Source organism: Callorhinchus milii, unplaced genomic scaffold (genome assembly GCF_018977255.1).
Source record: "Callorhinchus milii isolate IMCB2004 unplaced genomic scaffold, IMCB_Cmil_1.0 Scaffold22, whole genome shotgun sequence".
Taxonomy (NCBI): Eukaryota; Metazoa; Chordata; class Chondrichthyes; order Chimaeriformes; family Callorhinchidae; genus Callorhinchus; species Callorhinchus milii.
This window is the reverse complement of record NW_024704763.1, coordinates 5891516-5917136: the sequence shown is the minus strand read 5'-3', so window position 1 is coordinate 5917136 and position 25621 is coordinate 5891516. Positions and strand designations below refer to the sequence as shown.

General features: G+C 39.7%; 2 protein-coding genes across 2 annotated transcripts; one reads left to right on the top strand and one right to left on the bottom strand.

The window, feature by feature from the left end:
* Positions 1-1069: 1069 nt before the first annotated feature.
* On the bottom strand, positions 1070-12754 carry LOC103188888 (dual oxidase maturation factor 1). The gene is made up of 8 exons (XM_007909054.1): positions 12690-12754; positions 10120-10278; positions 9299-9356; positions 7453-7587; positions 4521-4734; positions 2697-2911; positions 2014-2186; positions 1070-1439 (listed from the first exon to the last, which is right to left on the bottom strand). The coding sequence occupies exons 2-8, from the start codon at positions 10264-10266 to the stop codon at positions 1419-1421; spliced, it is 963 nt and encodes a 320-aa protein (XP_007907245.1). The 5' UTR covers positions 10267-10278; positions 12690-12754; the 3' UTR covers positions 1070-1418.
* Positions 12755-17525: 4771 nt separating this feature from the next.
* LOC103189588 (sorbitol dehydrogenase-like) lies at positions 17526-25055 on the top strand. Its single transcript, XM_007910037.1, has 9 exons — positions 17526-17579; positions 18031-18064; positions 18722-18886; positions 19092-19251; positions 20555-20673; positions 21522-21587; positions 22805-22989; positions 24083-24204; positions 24767-25055. Exons 1-9 carry the CDS (start codon positions 17526-17528, stop codon positions 25053-25055), a joined length of 1194 nt encoding a protein of 397 aa, XP_007908228.1.
* Positions 25056-25621: the final 566 nt, after the last annotated feature.

Below are 25621 nucleotides of genomic sequence, written 5' to 3'. Positions count from 1 at the left end.
AATAATAATAATAATCCTTGCATTTGATATAGCACTTTTCACGTCAGGAGGACGTCCCAAAGCGCTTCACAGAACACACTGTAAAGTGAATTGACTGTATATTTGTGGGCGAACGTGGCAGCCAATTGCGCACAGCAATGTCCCACAAACAGTCGTAGATTGAAAATGACCAATTTATTATTGTTTTTGTTTTTTGGAGGGATTATTATTAGGCGTGTGGAGTAAGGAAACTTGCCCAAGGTTTCGCCCTCTGCCTGGAATTGAACTCAGGTCTCTCACTTGCAAAGCGAGTGCTCTAAGCACTGAGCTACAGGACTCCACATATCACATACATATCATGACTTCCCTGTCAATGGGATAAAGATAAAAGGGGATTTTCCCTTGCTCCCTAAAGTTTGGTCTTGAGTTGTAATCTTTCTACTGAGCATGACTGTTCCATTTAGTAAAGGTGTTATCATTGGGTAATACTATCTTCTGCTGAGTCTACATTGCCGTGGATTAAATAAACTCTATTCCCTCTACTTGCTAAATTGATCCCCTTAGCCCTTTAGCACTTATCCGTAACACCAATACAATTTTAATGTATAAACAACAGCAAATATTATGGATTGGAGGAGAAGAGTGCTTCACCCACATCAATGAATAAGTTTCACGGAGTCACTTACTACAAAAATATTTTAAAATGAATACAGAACTTCTCCCAATATCTCACTTGAAAAGGTTTCTGGCCCTTGTGAAACTGAGATACACCGACCTGGGTTTGATCTCAAGCTAATTGATCTAAGTATGTGCTCATGGGCATGTGATATGCATGTGTTTGGCCGTGAGACTCCCAACGGACAAATAATATGCTGACACTCATTGAGGTCACACATGAAGAAAGTCACTTGTTGCCCATAGTAATACAGCCCAGTCTGAGTCAGGGCCTTAAAGGGAAAAATAATCTTTAGATTATGCTATTATTGGACTTTGCAGGACCAATTTTATCATTCTAGTGACTATGATTTCATCTGTATGTCTGTTGTGGTTAATGTAAAGGAATACAAACAATAAAATCTTCATGTCTTTTATCTACGTGTGATTTTTATTTTGTATTCAAAAATTTTTTTCAGTTTGCCCTCTAATTCAAAACTCATATCCAACTATTCGTTGACGACCCTAAAATGGATTTTGTATCGTTAGGATCCACACAGATTTTCTCCAGAATAATTCCAGTTTGGAGTTTTGTAAGGACCTCCTGAGTTGATTGTTGCTTAGACATTGTATTGTGTGGGGTGGAGTGAGGGGAACAGGTACAAGATGTTGTGAAAGATGAGATATATAAATTGATATAAGAGCGAGACTCCGTTGTGAGAAGGAATAGATTTGAAAGATCTCATTGTAGGCTTCAGTTGCAGTGAGGTATTTTTTCTCCTGGTTTAAACAACAAAGTTCACATTCTAGGAAAGAGAAGAGAACAATGATGAGGGGAAAAAGGAACGCAAAATAAACCTCAACAATAAATTTCTTGTGAACTCGCTGTGGTGACAAATTTGCTGCTCCTGCTGCCGAGAACTCAAAGAGGCTAAATTTCCATTTGTTGGTTTCGGAGCTCACAGTTTCGTTCCCCCAAAGGAGAACACAAGCAGTTTGACAGAAGCCGGGCATTAGAGTACTTTACCATTGCCGCTGAAATTTTACCAGCTAACGGCTGGAACAAGACACTGGTAAGTATCCTGCTGCTTGTCAAGCTGGGGCTACCAGTTAGGATTTAGGGTCAACAGAAGTCGAGTGGGAAAAATCTAAAGAATTAATCTAATAATTGGAGTTGAGGTACAGATCAGCCCAGATCTAATAGAATGGCAGAGTGGCTAAATGGCCTACTCCTGTTCTTGTATAATGTTCATTTTCCATATCCCTGATGATACTATTCTGTTCACAGTTGGGCGTTAATTAAATGTAATACAAATTAGGAAAGTCCCACTGATTTATTGGTTAGCGCAAACTGCACTTCAGACTTTCGTTCTCACTCACTTGTTGCGGTACAGCTTCTTTGGACACAGATTTGTCAACTTTACCACTGTGATCTTCCTTTATGAAGTCATCTTCATCATTATCTCCATTCAGCAGAAACAATCTTCTCAGTATTGTCGGAGCCACAAAATTCAGAACAATGATAGTGATTCCAATAATGAAACACAGTAAACCTGCACCAACAAAGACATTTTGTTTCATTTTAAAAAAATCAATTCATTTTAAGACAAGCATACATCTTCACCTACAAAATAAAAGTCACTACACATAACTGTAAATCCCGTAAAGCATTCTGTTACGTTCTTCTGTCGTTAAGGTGCTATACCAATTGCAAGGATTATTATTTTATTCTTCTCTTCTGATGATTTGTTTTAAAAAAAAGATATCAGTCTGGTTTCTGCCAAAATATAGTTCGAATAAAAGGCTTAAAACTGAGGCGATACGCACTGAAGGAGAGAAGGTACGGAAGGCATTATGCACGCAAGTTGCCTATTCCTGGTCTAAACTATAAGCTCAAATTCCTCATGTGGGGCTTAAACCCACAACCTTTTGACTCAAGGTCAGGAATTCCACCAAATCAGCCAGGCTGACACCTAAAGGTTACTTAAATACCAATTGGAGTAATGAGGCTAAAATAAATTTATTTTTCCAAACAGGACAAAACAGATGAACTGGGTACTCACCTGCTACTAATGCTAACCAAAAAGATGGACCCAGAGCGGTCTCTAACTTCACTTGATCAAACTGAATTTGGCAGAGAACAACATTTCTCGTCGAACCAAATGAGATCAATGAGAAGATCATGAAACAGCCCGTTACCAGTAGCATGTATGCCCCGGTTAAAATGACCTGCATCTTCAGAAGGATGTTGGATAAGAGCCAACCACACAGAGCCACCCTGGTAAGAAGAAACACACCAGCCCACTCAGTTAAGAACATAAGGCCATGCCATCGACCACACCCCCTTCCTGTCCCCTCCCCTCTCCCACCCTGACCCCAGCTCAGGTCTGAAATGCTGTACACTGTCCAGCACCTTGGGACATCCTCCCGACGTGAAAGGCGCTATAGAAATGTAATCTTGCTGTTGTTGTAAGGCAGGTTTTCTTCAAGCTACAAGCATTTCTATTGAAGATCTCTAACTGTGCATGTCAGATAGACACGTATATGTGCCAGACAGACATGTATAAATCTCACTGATGAGCCACATAGGCAACCTTGGATTTCTGTGGACCTGGCTGCATAAAACTCAGCTCTAAATTCAACCTTAACCTTTGGGCTTGGCTTTTGGCTATCTGAAGTGTAACTTCTCTGAATCTGAGCTAAACGACTGTTGTCCAGGATCTTCCATTGTTAAAACAGTAAACCTCACATAAGTCGTATTAGTGGTGACCATACATTAAATATGACTTATGTAAAGTATGTGTTATGTGAAACTTATAAATAATAGGAAATTCAACGGGACTTGGACAGTTATATGACTTAGGCGATTATACAATTTATATAAATCAAACTTATGTGAGTTTTACTGTGCAAGTCAGAACTGACAAGAAAATTCTACAGTGTGGCCCACAAAAGCAAATGATGGATTTTGTCACATGTCAGTTTTAAAATCTACCAATTATTTTACAATGGAGTAAGTCTATGGCATTTCATAACTCAAAATGGATTGATTAACACGAGGAATGCATTATTGTAATAACACAGACTTTAAACCTCTGTGTTTATAATAGTGAAAAGATTTAAGTTAAGAGTTAAGCATATAGCATATACCACTTGTTCACATAAGAATTTAATGCCTGTGGTTTCAATGGAAATCGTACATAAGTGAAGAAAAAAAAAGCCTATTTATCATAATTGGAAAGCATGTTTCACAGATATTTACATTCATAGCAAAATGTGCAATAAAATGATCTATGATTAGGTGGTACTATTGACATGAGCAACTGGATTTCAAAAATACAATTTAAATATAGTTTTTATCTTTTTTTAAACCAAAATGAATGTTTTGGTTAGTAGTAATTGAAACCGAGACTGGAAGTTCGAAAGTGTTACTCAACACGGCACTTACTAAAATTGCAGAGCATATTCTTTAAGATCTGCCAGAAAACCTCCAATTGCTCCAGCAAAGCCGTTTGGGGGCTTGTTTTTTCCTGTTGCAGCCAAAAATGACACTTTTAACACCTGAGGTGCCAGCTTGCCTCATTTGGCAGCAATCTCTGCCTGGATCAGAAGAAGGTTGTGGGGTCAAGCCCCACATCAGAGTATTCTCCTAGTGCTCTGGTCAACAGTGCTCCTGATAAATTGATCATTCATTTCATGGTAGTTTGTACAAGTTGCCTACTGCATTTACCTTAAAAATACAGGCATCGCAATAACAGGGCTAACTAAAAAAAAGAGTTCTATCAGGAGTTGTACTGTCTCTTTTTACTCAGAGGGTAATTGGTGATTGGAACAGGTGATAGGAAGGGTGGTTGTGGTTTAACTGTGTTTATATTAGTTGCACTTACCACATGGTGGCTGATGCATAGTAGCTACAGACTCTGTACTGTAAATGAACACCACAAGGGCTGCTTGGAGTAAATTTTTCTGCTAGATATAAAATTGGGTTTGGGAGCCCCCTCTCGAGTCCATCTTGATACTGCCCTTCATAGCTCGATCCAAGCTGCCAAAGAAATTCTTCGTTGTAGTTTATGGTTTCATTCAGCTGATTCTCAGGGATTCCTGCAAATACATTATTATTTTTCATAAGCTGGAGGAGAGAGGAATCTGCACAGGTTACTATGGAGTTCTCAAAAGTCAGCATAATAAGAACAACAACAAAATACAACAACAAAATTACATTTATAGAGCGCCCTTCACGTCAGGAGGACATCTCAAAGCGCTGGACAGTTAGGTGTCGGGGCCTGAGCATGGGGGAGGGGTGGTGTAGTGGTGAGGGAAGGCAGAGAGGTGGGAGGGAGACCAAAGGCACCGTCGAAGAGAAGGTTCTTGAGACTGGCCTTGAAGGATGCAAGGGAGGAAACGAGGCGAAGGGACCGGGGCATGGAGTTTCAGAGTGTGGGGACAGAGAGGCTGAAAGCCTGGCCACCGATGGAAGAGCGAGTCGGGCGGGAGACATGGAGCAGGCCAGAGCTCAATGAACGGAGGGAGCGGGCAATTTGGAGAGCATGAGTAAGGAACAGAAATAAACCATTCATCTCCTCAAGCCCTCTTCTTTCTCATCCAATATAAAACCTGTCTACCTTCCTATGGATTTCCGCCATCCAAGGTTTCAGCATGGCTCAGCTGACTGTACTCTTGCCTTTGGGTTAGATAGTTGTTGACTCAAACTCCATGAGCAGTACTCAAGGTCATAATCCAACCCGACCTGACAGCGAAAGCTGACTTTCAACAACACATTGCATTTATATAATAATAATAATAATAGTAATAATGCTTGCATTTGATATAGTGCTTTTATCACCTTTTTACATTAGAATGATGTCCCTTTCAGACAAAGGTCTCTGATTACACTTAACTGTGCTGGCCCTATTCAGACAATGTTCTAACAAGCAATAATAAACTAATAACTTACCTGAGAATAGAGTTGGAAGTATACAATATTTGGAAACTGGCCATATTTAATGTGGGGTTTATGTGACATTATCACAGAGACTGTGATAGCTGTACACAGGAACCACTCCACTATAATTCATTATTTTTGCCTGTCAAAACCACTTTGGTGTCTATCCTCTGAAGCGCTTGGAGACATCTCAACGATATGATAAGGTGTTGTATCAAATGCAAGGATTATGATTATTATTATTGTTATTGTTATCATTATCACATTTGTTTAATTGCTACATCGTCAACAGGGAAGTCATATCAAGCATCCTCTTTATATAACAAGCTTTGTGTGTGTGTGTGTCTGTCAAGGCTGGTGCTACACTGCTCCATCGGTTCAGCTCAGTCCAGAAATATAGCCTTTTACTGCTTCCTAATGCTCATCCATGGGACCAATGGGAATACAGATTTCACTAATCTAGGGTCTAATCCACAATGGAAAAAACTGCCAACTGTACGTGGCTATTAGTGGATGGTTTGTGTGTGTCACGTTTAGACTCAAATTCTGTTCTCACAATCTGGCACCCTGGGTTAGATTAGAGCTCTTGACCAGTATCAGAGAAGAGAGAAAATGATGAATGTAATAATATGTCAGTGTACTGACTGGCAGTTCGCTACTGGTAGTAATCGAGATGAGATTTAAATCCATTGTAAAAGGGATATGATATCTACGGTTCCGACACTGATAAGGACATTAATCCGTGACAGTGGAGAATTAAGCAACTTCCAGATAGTGGATCCAGATCTCCTCAAAACAGAGCTTGCCATATATAGACAATCCCTTGGGAATCTGAAGTTCTTTTCAGTAGAATTGCACTAGGTATGGTTCTATTAAGAGAAGTATGTGAAGGAGCTGGAGAAGCCCTGATACTGATTGGGTCAGATTAAGGTATCTCCCGAATAATACTCCACAACGCCACAAGAAATACTCTCACCTCAGCATTCAGTTTCTTCCTTTAGTAACAAAGTAGATTCCAGGAGGTGACAATTGCAGTGATAATCCCAAGGAGATAACCCCTAATGAGCAGTCGGGTACAAGGTGTCACATATACACCCATAAAATATACAGTCAATTCACTTTACAGTATATTCTGTGAAGCGCTTTGAGACATCTCAATGACGTGACAAGGCATTATATCAAATGCAAGGATTATTATTATCATCAAGTGTACCATAGTAAGCATGGATACAGTGTGAAATGTGTTGATGAAATAATTTGTATTGCATGAGAAGGCCAGTCAAATCGTAGAACACTGGAGTCTAACTTGTGCTTTTTCTTAACTGGATTTCTCAAAAGGTTGCGCAAATGGAGACTTCTTCTCATAACTGAGCATCCAGCAGCGGCCAGCAGTTTACTGCCAGCTCCAAGATACTAGGAATCCCAGTATTACAGTGTTATCTTATCAGTGTATTACAATTATTCTGGGATCCCAAGGGTTAAACAAGCCTGTACAGACATGGGAGATTCTGAGAGCTCAGTGGGGATGGAGGAGAGGAAGCCTATACTATACTGAGGATTGCTTGAGGCTGTATGAGAGCAGAAGATTCTTAGGACTAAATGAGACTGAGTGAGAAAGAATGTGATCAGAACGGATGGTCATGTTGGTGAAATCCATGTGCATATACAGTTATTAGTCTTGACACTAGAAAAACATAAGAATTGTTGAAGCGAAAGAAGACCGAGGTCCATCCAGTTTGTCTACCACCATCTTTGGCACCACTTGGCTTGACATATCGTGTCCCAAACTATATATTGTATAAACAGTTTGTCCTAAACCTTATATTGTATAGACATTTATAGGTGCTATATCAGATGCAATGATTATTATTATATACCTCTTAGAGTTACATTGATTCCAGCAAGTCCAATATGCAGCCCAACTTCAGCATCTACTTTCTCCTTGTTGAAGGACTTGTAGTTTGTGCTTACTCTGGCATAACCACTTTCCCAGTTATTGGTAAAATTAACCACTGGAAAGAAATGAAGAAACCATTTATTTGTCATTGAAATACACAGTCACTACACCAAATCCTACGAAGTGTTTTGAGCTGTCCTCTCTAATTGAAAGGCACTAGGACAAATTAATATCATCAGATATGAAAGTATGTTTAATAGATATAATAATATAATAAAATAAAATGCAAATAAATTGCTCATTCTGATCTGCTATTGTCACCACATCACGAAGAATATAGTTAGTGATGGAAATTATGCATTTTTTAAACAGACTTGATAATGTGTGTAGTTGATTCAGAAATATAGCAAACACACCCCACAATTTGTCTTCTATTACCTCTGAATTACGGGGATCTACTCCAAATTACTTTACACTTTCCCTCAAGTGCCTGACTTGATTTACAGTGACTTGCAGAGCTGATCACTGCTGAGCAACACTGCATATTATTTCACTTTTCATATGTTTGCTGCCCTCCTCTGGGGACTTGCACACTGGAGCGTGTGGGAAAGCAATGTGTTATCTTTCTAAATATAAACAAGCAATCTCCTCTGTATTCTCCAGGTGTGCGCGGTTGCTATTTTGAGTTTATTCCATTGTATTATGCCTCAACTAACTCAGTGAATACGTCCATGAGTATTGTTTAACTGTACATGTCAACTGTCTCTGACATACATCTGACTATTTGTGCTACTAAATGATGAAAGATTATACCACTCTTGGATTGTTTCCAAAAAGCCAACTTGTTTTTCTTTTCATTCCCTCCTCATTATTGAGAGTACACAGTGGCAAGATAGATTTTCATAGGTATTCAATGTATAGACGTTTCCTTGTTCTAACTTGATAAACAGGCATAGCAGATACAAGCGCTAAATTAGCATGTTTATCACTGTCCCACATTTTACCAGAGAATTTGATGAGCAAATTTGATGAGTGAAGTCCTGTAGCTCAGCGGTTAGAACACTTGCTTTGCAAGTGAGAGACCTGGTTTGATTCCCGGCAGGGTGAAACCTTGGGCAAGTTTCATTACTCCACACGCCTGATGATAATCCCTCAAAAAAAACCAATAATAAATTGGTCATTTTCAATCCACGACGGCTTGTGGGACGCTGCTGTGAGCAATTGGCTGCTGCATTTCACCCACAATTACATACAGTCAATTCACTTTAGTCTATTCTGTGAAGCACTTTGAGACGTCTAGAAGACATGAAAAGCGCTATATCAAATGCAAGGATTATTATTATTATTAGCAGAGCGTGTCTCCCATGTCAAGGGATGAAATAAAGGGCTCACTAGGTGGCTGAACAGACATGTGACCTGGTGTCCTTTGGCATCTTCATAACACACCTTGATTACAAGATCACTAAAGAGGATCAGATAAACAGGGAACTTCAGACAGTTTGATCTCATCCTTCCATCACTTTCCCATTACCCTACCATCTGTGTAATATATCTGGAAATATTGTTCTAGCTTTATTTTCTGGATTCCTGTTTGTATCCACTAAATATGTCCAGGTGTCTTCTAGTTTTTCTGCTCATTTTAGAGCTCACTTCTCTAAAACTGGGTTCAGACTTGTTGCCCTCCTCCGCAATGCTTTGCAGCAACTAAAGCTATATGTAGTTCACACAGGTTAACGTATCATTCCCAGAATTGCCTTTGTGTTACAAACTCCTTTACCACATGCGGTGTGATGTAGTGACACCTCAAAAAGTTTAACCTCACTCACCAACAATAACAGCACCAATAAAGAGACTTAGACAAATCTGCAATAACCAGGTCAGTCGCTGAAAAACAAATATACAGGTTAGAGGGCACACATTATCAGAGGGAAATGCAAACTGTCTGTTATCAATAATGTATGTATACTGTACATTCACATCTGGAAAGTATGAGAATGAAACATGAGAGATTTGGTCATTTGGTTCTTTGGATGAAGGCAGGAGAAATCAACAGTTAATATATATATATATTTTCCATATGGGTGAGCTCTGGGTTTGGTCAAAGGGATCGGGGAATCAGCTGTTTTTCCTACTTTGTTATCCAAGTGGCAGCTGTTTGTTATCAAGTACAAAGATCCTTCTAAACTGTCCCAACAACTGGGGAGAGATTCCACAGAGTCTAGTTTTAATCTTAATTTTGTAAAATTTCAGAACATCCAGAATTTGGCAAATTCTTAAATACTGCTTTGATTTTTAAGCTGATTTTCTCTTAGGTTGTCTACGAACCACAGAAAAACAACTTTAATGTTAAGACTGAATCAAAAAAGGAAGGAAATTTCTCATGGTCAAAATTGATCATTCACCTTGTGTGTTGACATTGCCATACACAAATTAGCTGCCACTTTTGCCTATAAATAGACAGTCACTGCACTTTACAGTAAGTCATGTGAAGTGTTTTGAGACATTTCAGCCATGTGACAAGAGGCTATATCAAATGCAAGGATTATTAATCTTGAATACTACGATAAGATTTGGAGAACCTTCAATAATTGCTTTGCAGTTACTTCCAGATGTCTACAATTCTCTACAAAAAGGGTATGTCACTCACCTCTGATCCTCGGATGCCTGCGAGTACAATAAGGAAGGCCACAAAGAAAATTAAAAATATAAGAATGATCACAATTTCGATGGTATTGAATCCTGCAGAAACCCTCGGTGAAGCGTAGAACGGGGAGATCCCATCATACAGAGTCATCCTTTCACGTCTCTTATGAGTACCGGAAATGACAAGACAAAAACGTTGTTATTGCTCAACCCTCAGTAATGCTTAACAACTGGGAAACACACTGAGTAGCAAAGCAATTATTGAATTGATGGTTTTACTTTTATATGTAGAATAAAGGACATTTGGGAATGTTTACAGGCTGCAAACCAATAACAAGGTTCTTCAATAATAATAATAATCATTGCATTTGATATAGTGCCTTATCATGTCTTCACGACATCTCAAAGCATTTCACAGAATATATTGTAAAGTGAATTGACTTTATATTTTGTGGGTGAAACGAGGCAGTCAATTGACACAGCAGTGTCCCACAAACGGTCTTGGATTTTAAGTGACCAATTTACCTGCTGGGTAAACAGAGGAGTGTGATCGTACCCAGGTCTTTCACTTGCGAGATAAGTGCTTTGACTACTGAGCTACAGTAGTGGCTTTACAATACAACAGTCAAATCTCACAGGCCTTGAAAAGTCATTAAGAATCAGGGATTAATGGTAGGTACTGGAAAGGAAGCAGACTAGATGAATTGCTTACACTCCTGCATCAGACATCCAGGGAAAAGGTTTCTAACCAGTAATATGAGCCGGACGAGTGCCTCAGGGCGAGGTTGCATTATGCTATGATCCTTTTTGTTTAATTGTTCATACTTTCTGCTTTGTTTGCAGTTTTCAGGATAAGTTTGCAGATGATACCAAGCTAATGAAGGTGGTAGATTGCAAAGTTGAACAAGATAAATTACAGGAGGATTTGAACATACTTGGAAATTGGGCAGATCAGTGGCAGATGAAATTCAACGTGGAGAAATGTAAAGTACTTCAGATGGGAACAAAAAATCCTGGAAGGGACTACTATTTGAAAGGAAGGAAAATAATATGTATAGAAAATGAAAAGGACCTGGGGGTCCTGATTGACAATAAATCGGAACTCTCCTAACAATGCTCTGTGGCAGTGAGTAAAGCAAACCAGATGTTGGGATGTATCAAAAGATCAATAGCAAACCAAAATAGTAGGGTAATCCTGCCAATCCTTCATCAGTGAGACCATACTTAGAGTACTGTGTACAGTTTGGGTCACATTCTGTTTGTTGTGTAACTTCAAACTTGTTCCTTCACCATAACCGTGATGGTATCACCAACACAGTCACTGGGTTTCATTCCCGAGCAGGGCGAAACCTTGGGCAAGTTTCCTTACTCCACACTCCTAATAATAATCCCTCCAAAAAAAAACAATAATAAATTGGTCATTTTCAATCCATGACTGTTTGTGGGACATTGCTGTGCGCAATTGGCTGCCGCGTTCGCCCACAAATATACAGTCAGTTCACTTTACAGTGTGTTCTGTGAAGCGCTTTGGGACGTCCTCCCGACGTGAAAAGCGCTATATCAAATGCAAGGATTATTATTATTATTATTATTATTCTGTTTACCTAATAGTAAGCAGGAACCTGGTTGTTAGTCAATTGGCGGATTGCTTTTCTGGGGGTAACAATTCCTTCAAAAAACAATTGGTCACTCAATCCACGGCTGTTTGTGGGACACTGCTGTGCGCAATTGGCTGCTGCCATTTTATTAGATTATGGCTGATTAGCACCTCAAATCCATTTACCCACCTTTGCTCCATATCCCTCGATACCCACAAGAAAAAAACTAGTTGCACACATTATTCAGGGTAGATTGAGGAAAGCCACGGTTTTGGGAGCCCAGAGTGTGCGTTTGGATACTGCTGGAATTTAGCCAAGTAAAATCCTCCAGGTTGCCATTGAAATGCTAAGCTTGCTGATCATAAATTATAGGAGTCTTTTACCTATTATAAAGATCCTTATTTGTCACAATATTTGAAAACCTTTTAATGCTTTATCAAGCAGCCTCTTGATTTAAGTATTTTCTATATTCACGCTAGTTTCTATTAACTTCCTTCCTATATTCTACAGCCCATCAGCTAACACATTACACTTCTGATGAAAGTTTGTTGGGAAACTGATCTGCTTTGCTTCAGAAAATTAACTTCTCTGAATCAAATAAAACAGTTCCTTTCTAACTTAATCCAAATGTTTGGTTAAACAGTCAGCATTTCACCTTTTCTTACATTATCTTACATCAATACATTTTCTTACATTATAATAAATCTCACACATATTGAAACTCAACAACAATAAAAACAACAAATTGCATTTATATAAAGCCTTTCATGTACTTTGCAACTTTTATGTTACCCCAGACCTCTATCCTATAGTCTGCCACCACTTTTAAAGCAGGAAGTTAAACCACAGTGAAAGTCACTTTTGTTTCAAGTGATTTATTTATACGGCACTGCTTTTCATTCGATTATTTGCACTTGTTTATTTCAGTGCATTTTTGCACAAAGTTAAGTAAGCAATTGTATTGAAAGTGTCTCACCTTTATGCGGCTGATGGTATAGCTTCACACTGAGGGTGTGTATAGTTTTTCAATCTGAATGCACATCTCAGAAATGAAACTGCTTGGAAGCTGTCAAGTTTATAAAGGAGTCAAGGGGTGTGTATTTCAAACAATATGCCAATAAACTACTTTCAGCCTGAAGCGAGTAGGCTTATTTAATGTGTGCTATATTGCTCGTTGACCATGCTAACACCGCTTTATTAGATTTTGAAAAACGCATTTATTTTTAACTATTATCTTTGCAGAATATTTAGAAGCATTTTACTGCATTCAGCAATAATAATCTTTGCATTTGAATTATCATGTCGAAAAACGTCTCCGGTTCGACCGATTTTCAGAGTGGGGTTACCTGGAGTTGAAATGTCGTGCCACTCACAAAACACAGTCAATTCACCTTATAGTATATTCTGTGAAGCATTTTGAGATGTCTCAACAACTTGATAAGGCGCTATATCAAATGCAAAACATGTTGTTATTATGTACTTCTAGTTAACAGCAAGAAGCTGGTAATAATTATGAAGTCATTATGACATATAGCAAAATTGACCCTAAAGTTGGATATAATCCTACTTGCATATGCCTGTCATAAAAATGAGCTCTTTTAGGTCCTGACTTTGCTTTATTCCATGAATGCCTGACTGGCCCTTGATGACAGATTCAAAATGAGCACAGTTGTGTGACATGCAAATAATCGTCTCTGGGAAAACAGGTTGAGACAGATATCAAGCCCAGTTTCTGAACTCTGCTCATTATTTAAGCAGAGGTTTGACAGTGTGGGCGAATGTCAAGGAAATTGAATTGTCTACTTTGCAGTCACATTCCACAGATATGTGTAAATACAACAGGCATTTTTACATGCTTCAAATGACTTGTAGCATTGAAAACATTTTACGGTCAGGTTGTTGGCACGGCTGTACGTACATATCTATATGCTTTCACATGGTCACTCCAGTTTACAGTAAAATCCTTAAAGAACTTTGAGACATTGTCTCAATGTGGAAGGCGCTATACCAAATGTAAGGATAATTTTAAATGTATTGATGCTTTTCACCTTATCTTTGTCTGTGTACAGAATGTTAATGTTAAAGTACCCAAACGTATTGCTTACCAGTTGACCTTTTATTGCATCGAATAATAAGGCATGAGAGTACTCAGACCTGCTTGGAACAGGTTCCTAATGGAAAGGTTGTAATCATACCTGCTGGGACTGCACGAACATTACAAGATGTAAGTGCTGATTCATATTCCAAGTCCTCAACCCTACATTAATTTCATAATAAAAATCCTTGCCTTTGATATAGTGCCTATAGTGTCAAAACATAACTACTTCACAAGGAATTTCTGTAAAATATAGTAACTGTGTATTTGCACCCAGCAAAGTTCCACAAGACGTGACCGATTTTACCTAGAGGAATGTTTTGCCGGGACACTGGGAGAATCTCCCTTTTCTTTTATAGTGTCAACAGAGCAATATTGCAAGATCTAGCATCAGGGACTGACTGGCCCCCAGAGGCAGTGCAAAGATAGCAATGAGGATAATCCCAGTGTTAAAAATGAATGAATATGAGGAATGACAAGCTAGTTAAAATAATTATAATAATAAGCATTTGATATAGTACCTTATCACATCTTCAGAACGTCTCAAAGCGCTTCACAGGATATACTGTAAAGTGTAGTGACTGTGTATTTTGTGAGCAAAATGCGGCAGCCAATTGCGCACAGAGATGTCCTCAAACAGTCGTGGATTGAGCGATCAAATTATTATTATTTTGAAGGGATTATGACCCCGGAAAAATATTCTGCCAATCGACTAACAAGCAGGTTCCTACTTACTGCTAGGTAAACAGAGGTGTTTGTGTGGAATAAGGAATCTTGCCCAACGTATTCAACAGACTTGAAAAAGAGACATCTCAGAAAGAATATTTTAGAAGTACTGAGGATGAGAATGGGATTGAGAAAGTAATTCCAGAATTCTTTCAGATACCTTTTTGTTTGCTGTCCTAAGTGGCAGCATCTCCAAGAATTCGGCGTTACAAATATTGCAAACTGGAATCAAATGATTGCACCTTACACATCTCACTGGAGAAAATGAAAATGTACAATATAAAATAATTGCATTAACTCTTTATTTAGTTATATAGTATTTTATGGTCTCAAGTTTGTATCATTTTCACTTCTATACATCTGCTATATTTTTTTAAAAAAGAAATGTCGATTATGAGCATTGACCACTCCTGACAGTCTTCCTATTCCATTAACCTTCCTCTAAACCCATTCGTTCATGCTTTTAGAATAACCTTCATATGAACTCATGAATAATAACTGCTCAAAAAGTTATAATTAATATGTGTAACCAATGATTATCCATCAGTGTTAATGATGTAGACTTGACAGTAAGAATACAAAGTGACGGATATAAAGCAGCAATCCATTTTTAGTCCACCTTTCATATAAATCACGCGCGCTTTTTTTAAAAAGGAAAATGCCTTTCATCATTAATATCTTTAGTCGAACAGTAAAGGGGAAATGTTAGTGACTCTTCTCATTATAACATTTCACAGGACTTTAGTCTGTTCAACTCTTTTAAAAATGTACATTGCCTTTCGATTGCATTACATTTTTCATTATGCTGTCAGCTTGGCTCATTTGGTAGCATTCTTTTCTCTAGGTCAGTCAGTTCTGGGTGCAAGTCCTTCGTTGGGACTTGAGCTCATAGCCCAGGCTGATGTTCTAGTGCAAGACTGGGGGAATACTGTTTTGTCAAAAGTGCTGGCTTGCGGGTGAGAAGTTAAACTGAGGTCCCGTTTGACTGTGCAGGGGATGTTAAAGATCCAGTAACGTGATTCAAAACAAACAGTTTCTGCCTTCCAGCCTGCAGAAAACTTGGGTGTCTTACGGTTCTTCCTGGCAGACGTTTAGAATTACATTTTGTCAATGTTTCATAACTGTTCTGGATGATGTAATCCTCCATAACGAAGATACATTCAACTCAGTAAAATTAGATGCTGTGAGTGAAGAATATTCATTGTAATGTTTTAATTTTAACAGTTGAGTTATGGTGCCATTTGTTCCGCCTATGTAAAGGATGCTCCTCTTAGTCCCAAAAAATCTGTGTTCTTAGTCCGAGTTGGCAGAACCATTACAATGAATTATCTTGAGCGGAGAATTGTAGACATTAACCTTGGATTGTTCCACTTTCAAGCTCTGCCTGTTGATGTAGCCCCTCAAGTGGTCTAGTCAAGGTTTTACTTCAAGCCAGTGATACCTGAATAGACAGAAACATATAAAAGGAAAGCTTCAGTAAGACGGAAATAAACAAATGGAAAGAGTGACATAATGTACCAATCAATGTTAAAATGAAATTTTGGAACAGAATGTTTTTCTTTTTTTAAAATACGTTTGTGTCCAATTATTTTCTAATCCTAATTGCCTCCTTCTGTGCTGTACAATTCTATGATTCTATAAATTTGCAGGGCTATGGGGAAAGAGCAGGGGAGTGGGATTAATTTGGACAGCTCTTTCACAATGGACATAATGGGCCAAATGGCCTCCTTCTGTGCTTTATAATTCAATTTTTCTAATTTTCTCCTCCCCGTTGGCATATCTCTGCTCCTGGTCGCTAGCCTGCTCGTGCTGGCATGCAGTTTCATGGGTGGTGGATGCTCAATTGGTGATTTATTCACATGTGAATTTGGCTGGAGGAGGCTCCTGACCTCTTCACTTCCCGCTGATATTCACACACACAGTTAATTATCTGTGAAGCGCTTATTAGAGCTACATCAAATACAAGGAGTATGATTACTATTTAGGAAGGAAATGGATAATCTATTTGAAGAAGAACAATATAAAAGGGTACATGAGAAGAGCTGGTGATTGCGATTCGAGTGGTCAGCTGTAATGGAATAGCTGAAACCATCACAGCCATGATGGATTGAATGGCCTCTTCCTTTGCTGTTTGTATTTGCAATTCCAGATGTTGTATCATTTTTTGGATTACCCTTTCAACCACAGCATATCACCTCTGCCTGGAATATTCATAATTAATTGGCACCTTTATTGAATGCATAATATCAAATGGCAGTACAATACCCAGTCCCAGTGAAGCCAGTTTATTTCACTGCTATTCTAATAATTAATCCGAACTTCTGGACTGAGAAACAGTGGCTATCTGGAGCTGTCTCTGCGTAATAGAGATTTTTCTTGAGTCACACTGGGTTCAGGTCAAAGCCTGTCTCCCATTACAATTAAATATAGCCAATCCAGAGCACACTGAGGGTAATATTTCCTCTATATATAATATACATATATGTATATATGTATATGTGTGTGTATCGCAAGAAAGAAACGGCAGAGTGGGCAGGGAAGAAAGTGCTTTCTCCTCCTAGACATCTTATTTTAAAAACTTCCTCCCTAACTTGACCTAATTTGAAAAGTTGACTGCTGATCGGCTGAAAAATAACTCCATAGGTTACTTTCTCAGCCAATCGAGGCTCAGAAATGTCAAGGATGGCAAGGCCATGCAACTGATGTAACAATAGCAAGGATGATGTTTGCTTACCTTACAATGGTTGCCGTGGCTGTGTGTGTGATGTTTCCCTGTTAAACTCTGTACTGTAGTTGGTCAAGTTATTTAGTCTGGGTTGTGCTTTAAAGGTGACATCTTTTCCACCTTGTCCAGAGAGGGAGAAGTACAGGGATAAGAAAATCTCCACCTCTGACATTTCAGCTCGAGTGCTTGGTTGCCAACAACCACCCGCAGAAAGTGAACACATCTGCAAGTGACCCTGAAGTCACCAGGCGCCTGAGAGATTAAAGATGTCTCAAGAAAACTTAAGTGTGGTGACTGCCTGTCCAGGACAACTGAAACTGGTAAGCTTTTTCCCTCTTATTATACTGCAAGTTATACAGTGATATAGTCAGCATTAAGTTGTTAATCTTAGCAGGAGGAACTGACTTTACTAAGCGCTAAGGCAAAGTGTTGAGGGGACTTGCTTGTTTAGAAACCTTTGAGGATGCAATCTAAAGGAGGGAAGGGAAATTACCAGCTTGATGAATTTTTGATCTAAGGCAATTGTAGAGATTACATAAAAACTTATAGCTTCAATTTACTGTTGGACGGAAAATATCCATATCCCCCATCTCCTTCAAGAAAATGGGGTGATGCCAAAGGCAGTTGGTGCCCTTTAAGCCCAGCTGGGATCCACAATGACTGATAGATCTGTTTCACATTATTTCTTTTAAGCTGTAGTATTGCTGATCTCATTATTATTGCCACAAGTAAATCAGACCTTATTAAAATTTGCCTTGCCTCTCTCAACAGGAAAATCGTCCAGTTCCAGAATTAAATCCTGGAGGTAAAATGGCTTAGTCATTTTAATTTCTCTGATGTTGTTTATGTTACACAATAGGGTCTAAAATATATCTTAGAATGGATTCATTGCATTCATTTGTGGCTTCTGGTTTTACATCAATCAGATTGAGATATTTGCACTGAGTTTGTGAATAGGTAAAAATCATCGATCTTCCCATTCATTTCATGCCACCATTTTCATTTGGACTTTAGATGTCTTGGAATTTGCAATTCATCATTTTTTTTAAATTCCGAGTGATCTTCGAACCTAAGCTGATATTCACAAAATGGAAATTACCATTACTCCTTAAAATGCAGTTGGACAATATTGTATTTTAGACCCCAAACAGCAAAAAGCAGACTCTGATAGTTAACTTGGTAAATACAGCACCCAATGTAGAACTTGCAGATCAAGGGTTTATAGCTTTCCAATACTCGTGATCAAAACTTACACATGAACAATATCCATTGAGCAAGGTATTAGATAGCAATGTATGGTATGTTTATGTACATTACTCAGTAGGAATGAAAAGGAGTATAAAGTGTCAACCGAGTTATGGAAGAGAGTGGAAGAAAAATAGCATAAGCAAAGCAAATTAATTCTCCCATCCACAGTGTTCTGTAGAAATTACTGTATTTCCAAGGTTTCTGTGTTTTTCAGAGGTTCTAATTAAAATGAATTCTGTGGGGATCTGTGGCTCTGACATTCACTATTGGCAACATGGAAAATTAGGAGACTTTGTTGTGAAGAAGCCAATGGTTCTTGGACATGAAGGCTCTGGAACTGTGACTAAGGTGGGCTGTGGAGTGACACATGTCAAGCAAGGTTAGTTATTGTTCATTTCCCACAATGTGAGACTCTAGTGACTGCTAAAAGCCTTATCTTACCTTCAGAGGGTAAGTTAATTTTCAACATTTCAAGCACCAAATGCTGTTTTTCGTGTACTTACCGCACCATCCATAGTATTTACTCCTAACACTAATGTTTTTCATTGACAGATTGTACACTGAGAATGTTTTCTTTGCTACAGGTGATAAAGTGGCCATTGAACCTGGTGTCCCCAGAGAAACTGATGATTTTGTTAAGTCTGGTCGCTACAATCTGTCTCCAACAATCTTCTTCTGCGCTACGCCCCCTGATGATGGACTCATGTGCCGCTTCTATGTCCACAAAGCCAAATACGTCTACAAGTTAGTTCCTTTCCTCGTGTTAACCATATGTCTAGAGCCTTTTTTGGCATCTCTAGTTTTTTTCAATGGTTGGTTATCTTTTAATGGTTAAAGTTAACATGATTGTAAATTTGGCATGTAGTATAGCGGACATTGATTTAACACTACTTTGAACCTTGTTGTTACAAGCTTTCCTGGAGAATAAAAGTTTGGATTGCTACAATATTAAAACCACTGTAATATTGTATAAGTGGGTTCTCCATGGAGCTGAACTGGCTCTAAGGTGAGATTCTTAGCAACGGAATGTCGGAATCGAGCCAGCCCTCTCTGGTGGTCTCGGTAGTCAGGTTCCTGAGCCAGGCGGGTCCTCAGTGTTCCAGGGCATTGCTGATGACAGCTCATCATCAAGACTTGGAAGGGCAGACCAGTCACTGGAGCAGGGAATTATCCCACTCAGCTCCTGTAAACCCTGCAAGCCTAAGCCCTAACTGGTAGGGTGAACAAACAGTGGAAAAGCTTGCCAGACAGTAATATCAATGGCAAGCTTTGCGGTTTTAGCTGGTCAGATTCCAGCAGTACCCCAATGCACACTCTGGGTCCTCAAGCCTCGGATCTTACCAACCTGCGCCTAATACTTTCTGGAATTAGGTAATCAGGGTGCATCCCTCCAGAGAGAGAGTTCACTTTCCATTCCAACAATCTATCTCTGGGGAATTCCATATGTAGGTAGGAATTCTCAGTTTGGTTTGGATACTGTTAAGCATGGTGATGGGTTTCCGTATGTGTCAGACACCCAGCTGGGAAAAAAATATTGTAGCCATCCAGACCAAACAATCACAAGAACATTTCTCAGCTGCTACGATTTCCAAAGGATTAAGGAGTCGGAACCATCTGCTAGCTCCAAGGTTATGTTGTAAGCTGTTAGATACTACAGATATTGCTTTGCCTATATTTTTTTTTGCTTCTGGCCATTAAATGATTGCCCAAGAGAGTGCATGAATATAAAAGTTTGGTGTGTGAAGTTGTGTGTGTGTTCAGCCTGGCCTTTTTCTCTCCTCAAATGTATCTATCACTTGTGGTAGAAAACCAGACAGCTTCTCAGTCTAACTTGTTGATCTTGTCTACAAAATTGCCTCTGATGGATTGGTTCACAAAATGCCCATTAATACTTATAATCAGAGAAGTTACTTTCTCTATCTCCATATTCTATTCCATCCCTGCAATATGAAGTGCTCTGCAATATAGGTGTACGCTACCTTTTAACACAGTCAAACTTTTCTTATATGGAAAGGTCCTATGGTTTAACAACGTCTCCTTGTTGCAGGCTTCCAGATTGTGTGAGCTTTGAGGAAGGTGCAATGGCTGAGCCCCTTTCTGTTGGCATTCATGCATGTCGCAGAGGGAGAGTGAAGCTGGGTTGCAAAGTCTTGATCCTTGGGGCAGGTAAGGAGCTGCCAAATTCCAAAAGGAATTGCTCGGTAATTATAGACACACTTATAAGAAAAGAGTTGCTATGTTTTTGAAGAAGGGAGAAAAATTAGACTTTTGAAAATTTCTAGCAGGTGTCAGCTTGCCTCTGTTGATAACGCTCTCACCTCATGGTCAGAAAGTTATAAGGTGTTGAAGCACCATCAGGACTTTTGAGCTCACAGTCTATGCTGCATTCCCTTGCAATAGTGGGGGAGTCCTGCAATGTCAGAGGGTGCTGTACTTTGGATGAGACATTAAACCAACATCCCATCTGTTTGTTCAGGTAGATACAGTAGATCCCTTGACACAATTTTAAAAGAGAAGGGAGTTTCTCCCAGTGTCCTGGCCAACAATCCACCAGATAAATTTGGCCATTGACTTCAAGGCTGTTTGCGGGACATTGCTGTGCACATTGGCTGTTATGTTTGCCTTTGTACACAGTCAATTCATTTCCCAGCAATTACCTTTGAAGGGTCTAACTTAATGTTTCTACACATGTAAAGACATAGAGAAAAATACGTAAACACAGTCTGACCCAGTTATAACATGGCGGTTTGATTCTATAACACCAGACACTGCATTATAACAGGGTGCATTCAAAAATGGCCATTGGTCAGTTTTTCTTTGTTGTCAGGTCACCACTAACATCACTCCCTGTGCAGTGTACATTGCAGGCCATAAATAGGAAGCAGTGCTGAAAGTAAACCATACTTCCTATATGTATGAATAACTTGAATTCTTCATTCAGGAATCTGTTAAGAACTACTGTAAATTAGATCCTGTTGTTGTATGTTCCTAATCATTTTCTTATTTCTATTAAGGGCCAATTGGACTTTGTTGTTTGCTTATTGCCAAGGCTATGGGCGCAGCTCAAATCGTGGTTTGTGGTAAGTGCACACACGAGTGAGTGAGTGAGTGAGTGAGTGAGTGAGTGAGTGAGTGAGTGAGTGAGTGAGTGAGTGAGTAAGTTACACGTGCTTATTTATTTCAAAAGATTTCAAGAGAGCTTCAGACAAAACTATTTGGTCCATTTCATCTCACCCTAATGTATTCCTGTTTCTAAACTATGAAAGCCTCCTAATGTCCACAGTGGTGTGTAAAGGAGTACTGGTCGGGATATAAAGATATTGTTTAGAACGTAGATCATGAGTGCTTGATGTTGATACTGCATCTAAATGTGAGGGTTCCTAAATATTCCTCACTTCAATGAGAGCATTAAATTCATTGTCCATCTCCTAAAAGTACCAGAAATGAACCTGCTTCATTCTCTAAATGTTACTTGTTTCAATGGTGAATGGTAATGAGCACACCTTTATTGAGGTCAAAGGTGGCCTTGATGGACAGTTTTCATACAATTGGCATATTGGCCTCTGCAATCTCCTAACCCCCTATCAACCTGCCCGCTCTCTCCACTCAGTGGGCTCCGGCCTGCTTCACATCCCCCACCTTCCTTACCCCCATTGGTGGGCGGTCCTTCTGCCACTCCGCCCCCACCATCTGGAAATCTATCCCGCCATTCCTCCGCCTCGCCCCCTCCCTCCCCCTCCCTTGCCTCCTTCAAGACCCATCTCAATGCCCTCCTTTACGATCGTACTTTCGAGCACCCTCCTTCACCCCCTGCCCTCCACCCTCCCTGACCCCGACCCCCCCGCTCGGGTCTGAAACACTGACTGCCCAGCTCCTTGGGACATCCTCCCGACGTGAAAGGCGTTATATACATGTAATTTTGTTGTTGTTTTTGTTATAAAGGCAAGACAGTGAGAAATCCCAGGTATCTGAAACCTTTATCTCAGATTTAAGTAAGATTTTAAGAGTTTAAATTATTATCACTGACAGTAGAGATGGGAAGATGATAAGATGCTGGAATGCAACAGAGTGAAAATGGAGTGATAGATAACTTTCGCAGACTGTGTCTGGATTTTCTCTTATAAAGGTATAATGGATCATTTGCTAGTTATACCAATTAGAGCGTGAAAGATGCCATTCTTTGCTCTCTTACATTTGGGCTTATTATATGGCAGATGATGTTGAATCTAAGATCTGTTTTGTTGTCGGGGGAAGATTTTTTTTCTTTTAATTTTTAATCCCATTGCGAACATTTTAGATTTGAGCTGTGAACGTCTGGAGAAGGCCAAGCAGATGGGAGCCAATGCTACCCTCAAAGTGGAAAAGCCCTTTCCATGCCCTCTAGAATTTGCGCAGAAATTGAAGGGTCTTCTTGGCTGCGAAGGGGCTGAGGTAACCATTGAGTGCAGTGGGGCAGAATTCTGCATGCAAATTGGCATCTATGTAAGTATTCAAGGTGCTCATCCTTATTATTTTTCTTATACTTTTCTGAGTTGTGGATGACCAAGACTATATTGAGATGCCTTGAGTCGCTCAACAATGTGATAAGGCACAATATCAAATGCAAGGATTATTACCCGTGAGAAATACCAGAACTGGTTTAATATTACCTCAATTAAAGAAAATCTTTATTCTTTCTTATAAATGGATCTGATAGTTAAAATATCTCAAATCTTACCTTAAATTAACTCTGCCAATGGATCCAGTTTAGTGCCCCAAGACGCTACCACATGTGAAGGGCGCTATATAAATGCAAGTTGTTATTGTTGTTACTCAAACGCACTCCTTGCTGGTCTCCCCAGCTCCACTATTCAAAAAATCCAGCTCATCCAGAACCCTGCCACCTGCATACTCACCAGACCAAACTCCATACCCACATCTCACCAGTCTTGGCCCAGCCTGTTTGGCTCCCCATCACCAAACCGATCGACTTCAAGATCCTCACACGTTCAAATCACTTCACTCTCTGGCACCTCCCTACCTCTCCAACCTCCTGCTCCACTACCTGGCACCTCTGCTCAACTGGCACTGACCTCTTGCTCATCCCTCACACCCTCTGCCCCACCATCAGAGGTCACACTTTCAGCCACTACCCCCCGAAACTCTAGAACACTCTCCCTCAATCGCTCCGGCTTGCCCCTCTCTCTCCTTTTTCAAGTCCTGCTTGAAGACTTTCCTCTTTGACCGTGCCTACAGTCAGGCTCCGTCACCATTAAGCGCTCTGCGCTCTGAGACGTTTCCCTGCGTGGAGGGCACTATATAAGTGTAAGTTGTTGTTATTGTTTTGTAGGCTATGAGCTTGAGGTTACTATTGTATTGAAAAATGAAGAGAACTTACAGCTCAATTAAAAAGATTTGCATTTTCTATTCGTTCACACCTTGACGAATAGTTTTAGTTACATAGGAGTTATGTCGTAAATATAACCCAATGCTCCTTTGTTTTTTTCAGAGGGAGTTGATATTTGCCTCTGTTGTATTATTTTACTGCCTTTTCAGCTCTGTGCTACAATAAAATTGTATTAATTCATTATTTCAGGCTACACGCAGTGGAGGAACCTTGGTGTTGGTTGGCGTTGGTGCGGCTACAGCAAACCTCCCCATGTTAAATGGCTCACTTCGAGAGGTTGATGTCCGAGGGCTTTTTAGATACACTAACACGTAAGTACTAAAAAAAAAGTAAAAGTCATTTACACTCGCAGATCACAAAAGCATTGCATATGTGTTGCATAGACTACTGCTTTGAGGTTGTTATTTACTGTTATTGTATTTCAGACTGATAGACGGAAACACTGACTGAGATCATTCACATTTTCATCATTAAACTCTGTTTTGGTTCTCCTGTTCCCCGAAAAAGCAGGGTGGGAAGAGAGGTGAAACAGAGCTCATTTGCTGAGTAATATCATTACTATCATTCCAAAAGTATGGTAAATGGGGAAAAAAAGCTTGTATCCATTACTCTAAGTTAACCAGACAGATCTTAGAAATACCTGGTCACAGGAGAACCTGGCTGGTACCTGGCAACTCGCAGACTGGTGGTGAATGGTTGATGTCCCCCTCTTTCCAGTGTAGCAATAGGGAGAAAAGTGTTGAACCCTACAAAATAATTTAATCTTTCACGTTGCTGAAAAAAGCAATTAATAGGTTCCGTTATTCCCACCTGCTTGATGGATCATCTGCATAGACTTGAGTTTATCGTCGCTTTGTATTTGTTCTCTTCTAGGTGGCCGGTTGCTTTAGCCCTGATGGGTACAAAGAAAGTGGATGTAAAGCCCATGATCACTAACCGTTTCCCAATTGAGCAGGCTGCCGAAGCGTTTGAAACCGCACGCAAGGGAACAGCCATTAAAGTGATTGTACAGTGCGAGGCTCAATGCCAACAGCAGCAGCAGCAATCGTGCCAACAGTCCTGCCCACCACCACCTGTGCAGCAATGCCAGCAATCATGCCCACCACCCCAACAATCATGCCAAAAGCAACAATGCCCACCACCACCATGCTCAAAATGCTGAACGCAGCACTGAAATCTGAGAAAGGGTCTGGTCTGTTGTTGGTGTTCAACCACTGTTTAACAGCCACTTTGGAAAGAACCTCAAACACTGGGAATAAAGTGGTTTTCTCAATTGTCTGTCCAACCCTGTAATAAACGCTGTGAATTACCTCATTGTAAGACTTTTGTTTGTTAAAGCAATAGGAACATAAGAACATTCAGCCCACTGAACCAGCTCTACCAGTCAATTAAATCGTACACCTCTTTTAATCTTATTCACATTTTTTTCCCCTATACCTCACATCCTCACTTCCCAAATACCTATCATACTTTTAACATCCCAATTGATTCCACTTCCATAGGCTTTTGAAGTAATATGGTCACATCTTCTCAAGAACATAGGTTTAGAGTTTCAAAGGGCAATTTTAGAACAGATAGTAATTAACAAATGGAACAGGTTACAATTCAATGCAATACAAATTTATATTTATATGGCGCAGGCTACATCTAGGAGGTTGCCAGGAAATGACAGTTGAGGCCAGGATACTGGACTCATTTTAAAAAGCAGCTTGAGGTCGGTAGGGAGGT